This window comes from Morus notabilis, unplaced genomic scaffold, assembly GCF_000414095.1.
Source record: "Morus notabilis unplaced genomic scaffold, ASM41409v2 Scaffold695, whole genome shotgun sequence".
Classification (NCBI taxonomy): Eukaryota; Viridiplantae; Streptophyta; class Magnoliopsida; order Rosales; family Moraceae; genus Morus; species Morus notabilis.
In genome coordinates this window covers 19,724-28,412 of record NW_010366382.1, presented here as the reverse complement: position 1 = coordinate 28,412, position 8,689 = coordinate 19,724, and the positions used below count along the sequence as shown (strand labels likewise).

Here is an 8,689-nt window from a genome sequence, read left to right as displayed (position 1 = left end):
TTCCTTTGAGAAAAAGGATGTGAGGTTCCGGCTGTTCTGTCGGGACTGAATGTCTTATTTTATTTATGTATTCAATTATTTATTTATGCGCTCATTTATTTTAAATATTTCAAATTATATCCTACTGGGTCTTTCGCTCACGTTTTATGTTTTAAATGTTAAACCCCTCCCAGGAGACTCGATGAGCGGTGCAGGGTAGCTGGAGTTGCTACTGTTGGATCAAGTGAGGATTGAGTTTATCCTCTTGAACAAATGTAAGGAATTTGAGAAATTATGTAAACCTATTTAATATTGGATTTACTAGACTGTGGATGATGTCTATTGTAATTGATTATTTACATGTGCATGTATGTACGATACTGTATGTCTTGTGGGGTGGAGCCCTGTGTGTCAGAGGCTCCTGGATTATGTCGTTTATTTAGATTTTTATGCAGTTAAGTGTGGGACCCGGTTGAGAATCTGCTTTATTAATCCCAAATCGAGTTCCACGTCACCCACCCCGTTTGGGGGGCGTGACAGAACCTTAGCACGTTTACGCTTATTTGGTGCTCAGATCTAAAATCCACGGTCGTTCCTTCCTTCTATATAAATAAAACGTCAAATACATTGTCACTTGCACTATAATAAATGCATAAATTTTATAATTACACTAAATTTAGTGTTTTTTTCACAAATTAAATCACAATTTAAACTTTTTTATGTGAAAGAAAACATTATAATAACAAAATAAAATTTAAATTTTATATGAAAAAACATTATATCAAAAAAATTTGAGTTGCAAAAAAATAAGGCCGACTATATGTATACATCAATTATTGTTTAATAAAAATTTATATCAACTATTTCACTGCTAGTTCTCCGAACCAATCATGGCAAGATCTAATTATTTCATTGACAAATAAATTGTTTTACTAATTCATAATAATAATAATAATAATAATAATAATAATAAGTTCTATGTTTCACGCATATAAGAATGCTATAAAATTATGCAAAAAAAAAAAAAGAGGAGAATAGAAAAGATAAGGGTCCATTAATTTTATTGATTCGAGTTTAAAATTTAAGTTTTGTTATAATAAAAAATTCTTATAAACAATCATATTTAATTTTTTTATTACAATAAAAATTTTTTATATCATATCACATCTCAACTCAAATTTACGAATTAAACAAACTCAAAATGTACCTACAAATAAAATTTTGTCATGGAGAGAGACAAAAGGAAATAAAACAATCATTGAAATGGGAAATGCCCAGTGACAACTCATCCGTTCTGTGTTTACACATTATTATTTTAGAAAAGGGAAAAAAATCCATAAACAAAAAAAGGAATTTTCTTTAAATATTTTTCCCTTTTATCCTTTTTTAATTATTTTATACATATACATATATAGTTATATATATCCATCGCCGACGTACATTACGTTACGTGTCGAGAAAACGACACCTGGCGTCATGCAGAGTCTATGCAACCACCCGTCAACAGAGCGGGTCTTCTCTGTTTCGCTCCGCAATAACTAATACGACGACGGGGTCACGTAGTCGTAAGAAACCGCCTGGTAATCTTATCATTATCCCAATAGAAACACCAACAAAACAAAACACAGTGAAAGAGAGAGTAAAAACGAGGGACGACTTGTTTGTTAAGCGGTGGTGTGTCTTCAAGTGTCGTGCATGCATTTTATGCAAATCTGTTGCTTTGCATGCACTCTCTCTCCTCTCTCTCTCTCTCTCTCTCTCTCCCCTCTTTCTCTCTCTACAAATACAGTCCCAATACGCCCGTACACGCGTTCTTCGGTCTCACCGGCCGTTTTTTCGCTTCTCTCTCCTCCTCTTTTCCCACCGGTAACCGCCGAGTTGACTTGTTTCTTCTCTCTCTTTCTTCTGTTCATCTTCGGCCACTCTCTCTCTCTCTCTCTCTTTCTATATATGTATATTTATGTATCTATATATTGTGGGTTCAGGTGAGCAATCTGAGTTGAAATAGCGAGGGATTACTTCTCAGTTCTCGAAGAAGATTTGGGCGTTCGGAGATTGCGGCGAGCCGAGGTTAGTTCTGGTGATTTTTGTTTTCATTATTTATATTGTATTTTTTTTTTTTGCTGTAAATTGTTTTTCCAATCTCAAATGCTGTGCTTCTGTTTGACTCTTCTTCTTAGTGAGGAGCTCGCTGGTTGATTTAGTGTGCGGTTTTTCTCAATCGAAAGGGGTTTTAGGGATTTGGTTTTGATTTCTCTGTTTTTGCGCTTGGAGGGGATAGAATTTGGTGCGATGGGGTCTACGATTTGCATGAACGCTTCGTGTGGGACGACGAGCACGCACGAATGGAAGAAGGGCTGGCCTCTGCGATCCGGTGGATTGGCCTATCTCTGCTATACCTGCGGGTAATTTCTTTTATATATTTTATTTATTTGTTACTATTGTTATTGATTTTTTTTTTCAATTCCAGTTTTTGCGATTTCAGGAAAGATATTTTTGGGATTCGTCATGTGTGTGAGACTGTACTCCTATTATAGGTTGATAATCGTCGTTGATTTTGTGGAAGATGGTGTTTTTCATGTTGAGAATTTGGGTTATGACTTGATGACTTCGCTTGCATATTTTGTGTTCCTACTTCGTAGGGATGCATTTTGCTTTAGTCTCATTGGTATTTTATTTTGGAATTGAGTTAAGGGCTTGGCTACATTTTAGCTCATAAAATGCTAAATATAGGTATTACTGCTAAGAAATGACACTGCCACTCGGCAGAGTAAAAATCGCTTTATTTGTTATACGAAATGTACGATTTTGAATGGGAAAATTGAGTAAAGTAAAATTTCACATCACCTATTACCAGTGAGTGAAATTAATAGCTGAAAATTGCGGGAATCGTTAAATAGCAAAATAATTTTTGAATTTATAGGTTGTGACATGGACCGAAAGCTAAACTTGTTCAATAGAATTAGTGGACTGTTCTGGGGTCAGAATTCCTCTGAATTGAAATGTGGGTTAGACTAAACCATCATGATGAACTACTTGCTAGCAGTTATTAAGGTGGTGGAAGAAATGCTTGATTTTTCCTTTTATTTTATGTTTTCTGTATATCTGAAATAATTTATTATATTTTCTACTCTACTAATTTGGTTATACCTGACTGTGTTTATGCTGTTGGTGAATTATCTTTTGGTTGAGATCTATCTATAATATCTACAAACATTTGTATGTATGCATCTATTTCGCTGTATTAATCTTTCGTTATTTCTATTTGGATTTCTGGGTGGCACTGCATAAATTTCAGATGTGCTTATGAGAGTTCCATTTACTGCGAAAGATTCCATTCAGACGAACCTGGCTGGAGAGATTGCGGATCATGTGGCAAGGTGAGCTGATTGTTTTGATTGACATGTCTCGTTCATTCTCTCGTTTTCTTCAGTTTTTAACTCTTGAATTTTTTATTGTTTGATGCAGCAAATCCACTGTGGATGCATAGTTTCTAAGTCCTTGTATGACTTTCTGGATTTTGGAGGTGTAGGGTGCATTAGCTGCCTAAACAGTTGTCGACTCCATTCGGTAAGATCAACTTGTATTGCATTGTCGTATAGAATCAGAGATAATTCAGGTTAAACTCTTTAATTCTCTGCATTTCATGAGTTCAAATTTTAATTTTGTTATTTACTATAACGAAGTAAGTTTCAAAGTAGTGATGTGCCACCTTATGTAGTAGTTGTTTTAGAATTTCTTTTTATTTTTTCCACCTTCATTCTGCAAATAGATGCTGGTTCAAAAATTTTAGTTGATGTCATGAAATTTCCATATCCAATAATCTTGTGTACCTCACGCTTCTTTTTGTTTATGTGGTAATTTGGTATTTGCCTTAACCCTTAATATGCACAAGTTAGTAGCTACAAAAACTTTGTCAGCATATTTAATGCTCAACTTGTTGCACGTAGTAGTAGTAAAGTCATTTGAAAGACTTATTTTATTTCCTTTATTTCCCCGTGCAGCTAAAGAATAATGACATGTCTAAAGGATTTGGTGGATCAAGTGATGCTGGTGACTCACAATCAAACATAATCCATAATAGAGTGGTTGCTGATAGCGTAGATGAGGGAAGATTAATGCAACTGTGCAAAATTATGGAGGATAATGAACCGAGCCTCCTGCCTCAATTTCAGAGAGCTGAACTAAATGCATCTCTGGGTCAAAACAAACAAGATGAGATCATGAATCAAATGGGAGAAGTTAGCCGAGAATTTTCAAGTGTGGCTCAGCCATCTTTTGGATCATTAGGATTTGCTAAGCCAGACAATAACAGAACCACACTCGAGGTTAAAGATAGGCACGAACCTCTTGTTGAGCCATCATTGAGCATGACTCTGGGAACTTCAAATTTTGTGCTGCCTTTTTCTGGCAAGGTTGTTGGTGGGAGAGAACAGAGCAAAACACCTTCGCCCTCCTTTGAATCACATAGACAACGCCCTATACTGCCCAAACCTTTGAAACCTGCCCTCAATGTGTCAGAGTCAAACAAAGGTGTAATTACTCAGATGCGCATAGCTAGACCTCCAGGTGAGGGACGGGGAAAAAATCAGTTGCTTCCTAGATACTGGCCAAGGATTACTGACCAAGAGCTGGAGCAATTATCTGGAGAGTATCCATACTTGATTCATAAATCAATTTCTTGGCTTCCTCTTATTTTTACTTCGATTAGATAATATTTACTTTCGATGGAAAAGGTCGCTTTACAGTGTTTACCTTAAAATGTCATCTTAAAGTTTGAATTCCACTATAGTGCCTTTGTTTGAGAAGGTGCTGAGCGCTAGTGATGCTGGTCGTATTGGTCGTTTGGTTCTTCCAAAAGCATGTGCTGAGGTATAAATTAAAGATATTTTACCCCTGAATTTTGCGTCCAAATTTTCTCCTTTCCTTGTGATTTATTACTACTTGGTGGAGGGAACAAAGGTTTTCTTGTTCTTTTTGCCTCTTCTCGTTCTTATGTATCCATCTGTATGAGTTGGACTTGCAGGCATATTTTCCTCCTATTTCTCAGTCGGAAGGCCTGCCTTTAAGAATTCAAGATGTGAAGGGGAATGAGTGGACTTTTCAGTTCAGATTTTGGCCCAATAACAACAGCAGGATGTATGTTCTGGAAGGAGTTACCCCTTGTATACAATCCATGCAACTTCGAGCTGGGGATACAGGTATGTCGGTATCATTGAAAGTTTTGGCTCAACACTTGACATTTGCAAAGGACACCTTGCAAAATACACATTATTAACTGCATTCGCTAACTTACCTCTTTACATACATCGTAGAAATCTACCAATAAAAAGGAAAAAGGCATAGTTCGAGGGTCCCCAGCCCCCAGATACACACACAAAACTTGTGATAATTATTGTGTGTTTTTGAACTTCGAAACTCTTTCCCAAAGATCAAGTGATATCAGCTGCTGAGTCTGAAAACCAATGCCTCCTTTTTCCTCCTTTTATTTGTTTATCTCGCTTTACATAAAGCTACAGATATGTAATTTTTCTGGGTAGTGGATCCTGGTCTTCTATTCTTCAAGATGATATATGTGCCATTCCTGCAATCCATTTTGTATATCTTATGCTATATTTTTTAAATCTCTCCTCTATGCAGTAACTTTTAGCCGCATAGACCCTGGAGGCAAACTTGTTATGGGGTTTCGAAAGGCATCAAACACTTCAGATATGCAGGTTAGCTGTATTCCTATTTGTTGCAATCAATCCTCGTAGCATTCAAGTGTACAACTGAACTGGGATAATCTACCCTATTGAATGAATAATTAGGAACCACAAGCGTCTGTTCTTCCTAATGGGACTATTGGGGAGTCCTCTTTTTCTGGTGTTACTGAGAATCTGCCTGCTGGACCCGGAAGTAGTTACTCTGGCCTCCTGCAGACAAATAAAGGAACCAAGGACCCTCTTACTAATGCTGCGTCTGAACACTTGCATTTGGCTGATGTGGATATTGGGTCGCACAAAAGTGAGACCAATGGTTGCAGGACAAATGAAGAAGTGATGCAGCAACCAGTTTCAAATTCAGAGAAGAAGAGGACTCGAAATATAGGGTCTAAAAGTAAGAGGTTGCTTATGCATAGTGAAGACGTGCTGGAGCTGAGACTAACGTGGGAAGAAGCTCAAGACTTGCTTCGTCCACCTCCAAGTGTCGAGCCAAGCATTGTGACTATTGAGGACCATGAATTTGAAGAGTATGATGTATGCAAAGTCACTGCCTTACATTGTGTCAAATGATAAAATTTTACTACTTTCTATTATCAGAAAATGTTGATAATCTCTTTTTTTTTGTTTCCTGATGGATGCTTTTGTAGGAGCCACCAGTTTTTGGGAAGAGAACGCTATTTATTTCAAGGCCATCTGGGTTAGTATCTGGGTGATATATATTGTGTTATCTAATAAAAGTAGTAAACAGGATGATGATGTTTCTTTGAAGTTTCTTGGTAGTACTTTTTGTTTGCTTCCATTTATTTATTTATTTTATTGTTTTATTGTTATTTTTAATGCTTAGTTAATAGTAACTCTATACTTTGTGAAGTCTAGGAATTAATATGTGCATTCACGATAGGGGACACAGCTGAATAGGTGAATTTTCTGTTTTAGGGGCCAGGAACAATGGGCTCAGTGTGATGACTGCTCCAAATGGCGGAAGCTGCCCGTCGAAGTTCTTCTCCCTCCAAAATGGACTTGTTCAGACAATGCTTGGGATTCCAGCAGGTGAACTGTATCCGATGATGCTCGATTTCTGTGCTTAGAAGTTCTATAAAATTGAAGGATTTTCATTTGACTCTAGTCGTATTATGTTTTCGAATACAATCTTAGGGGTTCATGCTCTGCACCAGAGGAGATGAGCTTGAAGGAGCTGGAGAATCTTCTAAGATCAAGCAAAGGTTGGCCTCTATTCTCTTTTCTTTTTTTCCCCCCCTTCTTTTTCCTTTTACAGCCCATATACCCTACAACGAGGGGATGTATAACTGCCTTTAGTAGGCGCGTTTAGGCAGTTGTACAGATTTACGTGGATAGACTAATTTTGTTGTTCGGATGTCTTTTTTTAGTATGGTCTTTTATTTTCTGCGTTGTTTTGATGCTTGAATTAGTTTCCGATGATGGAGTAAACTACATAAAACTGTTAAAGAGAATCTATATTGGTTTCAGCGTTGCTATACATCGAGTTTTGCATGTGTAATAATTTCAATATTGATAGAGATATTTACTTCCCTCTCTCATTCCGCCCAGATTTTAAGAAGCGAAGGACTGCAGAAAACCACAAAGCAACGGAGGAATGTGAGCCTTCTGGCTTAGATGCTCTGGCTAGTGCTGCGGTGCTGGGAGATAACGTTGGTGACTCTGGTGAGCCATCAGTTGGAGCCACCACCAAACATCCCCGACACCGCCCAGGTTGCACTTGCATTGTGTGCATTCAACCCCCAAGTGGGAAGGGCAAACACAAACCCACCTGCACATGCAATGTCTGCATGACTGTGAAGCGCCGCTTCAAAACCCTCATGCTGCGCAAGAAGAAAAGACAATCGGAACGCAAAACCGAGTCCGCGCAGAAGGATGATAACCAAAACAAAGACGGACCAGAAACGAATGGCACCACATTTAAAGATGTATTGTTGCGCATGAATCATTCGGAGAATGAAGATAGCCAGAGCAGAGTTCAAGCTGATGTTGCTGAATCTAGTGCAGGCCAAATTGACTTGAATTCTGATCCATGCCGTGAGGACATGCAAACGGAGGTGCCAGAACTGACGATGATGGGCCTTGTCCAAGCTGCCAGCTCTCAATTAGAAAATTACATGAAGCAAAATGGGATTACTGGCTTGATGTACAACCAACAACCACCCACTCTCGGTTCTTGTCTAGTCAAAAAAGCTACCGGAGAGGGTGGGAGAGACATGTCTAAAGAAGGGTGCCTTACGTCTGTTGTTTGGGAGCGGGAGAGTAGAGTTGATTGAGTTTACCAATTACCATGATCCTAAATTTAGACTGAAACATTACCAATTAAATTATGTTCAATAGCGGAAAGTGAAGGAAAGTTTGTTCTCTTTTTACTCTCCAAACATGAAAGGTGTATCACAGTCTGGATCTGCCGTAAAAGAATGCGTGTTTTTGGGTTCTTTTGTTCATATGCTAAACCGTTTCTCCATCTATACTTAATATACGTGCTCTTTTGTGCGTCCGAGTGAGGGGAAGAATTTAGGCTTCTTTCCTGCAGGATTTCAATTGTTGTTTTGTTTATTTGTTTCTCTTTTTTTCTTTTTGGCTTTAGTGGAACGACAGAAATTCACATGTGGAACTAGAGGATGTCGTTTTCCATGTTGCTCAGAAATATGAAGGAAAAGGAAAAAGTATATTAACCTTGGAGCTAGAGGGAAAGGGTGGATCATAAATTATAGATTCGTCTTCTAAATTCCTTGTTTAAAGAATTTAAGATTTTTCTCCCAAATACCCTTATATATTTTTCCTTCTACTAAACAACTACAAGTCTAAACATCACTTCACTAATTCTCCAAAATTCCTCAGCTCGAAAAAAAAAAAGAAAAAAGAAAAGAACGACTCTTAGGACAATCGATCCACATTATTGTTATAATCGACATGTCATTGGCCTGAGAGTTAAAAATAACTATCTGCCATAAGCCAACCAATGACAGCTATCTTTCTTTTGC

General features: G+C 37.7%; 1 protein-coding gene across 3 annotated transcripts; it reads left to right on the top strand.

The window, feature by feature from the left end:
• The first annotated feature begins 1,641 nt into the window (after positions 1-1,641).
• On the top strand, positions 1,642-8,429 carry LOC21393947 (B3 domain-containing transcription repressor VAL1). Of its 3 annotated transcripts, none has more exons than XM_010110165.2 (14): positions 1,642-1,845; positions 1,965-2,049; positions 2,261-2,384; positions 3,278-3,359; positions 3,448-3,549; positions 3,984-4,630; positions 4,755-4,851; positions 5,006-5,180; positions 5,620-5,696; positions 5,790-6,218; positions 6,332-6,381; positions 6,621-6,734; positions 6,840-6,907; positions 7,254-8,429. In XM_010110165.2, exons 3-14 carry the CDS (start codon positions 2,272-2,274, stop codon positions 7,976-7,978), a joined length of 2,679 nt encoding a protein of 892 aa, XP_010108467.1. In that variant the 5' UTR covers positions 1,642-1,845; positions 1,965-2,049; positions 2,261-2,271; the 3' UTR covers positions 7,979-8,429. The 3 variants fall into 3 exon arrangements, with proteins under 3 accessions (XP_010108467.1, XP_024029307.1, XP_024029306.1); XM_024173539.1 differs by having other exon boundaries at positions 2,254-2,384; XM_024173538.1 differs by having other exon boundaries at positions 2,160-2,384.
• The last annotated feature ends 260 nt before the right edge of the window (positions 8,430-8,689 follow it).

Coding starts and splice junctions, on each gene's coding strand:
- LOC21393947 (XM_010110165.2), top strand. CDS start 2,272: ATGGGGTCTACGATTTGCATGAACGCTTCGTGTGGGACGACGAGCACG. Junction 2,385..3,277: donor TATCTCTGCTATACCTGCGG/GTAATTTCTTTT, acceptor CATAAATTTCAG/ATGTGCTTATGAGAGTTCCA. Junction 3,360..3,447: donor ATTGCGGATCATGTGGCAAG/GTGAGCTGATTG, acceptor TGTTTGATGCAG/CAAATCCACTGTGGATGCAT.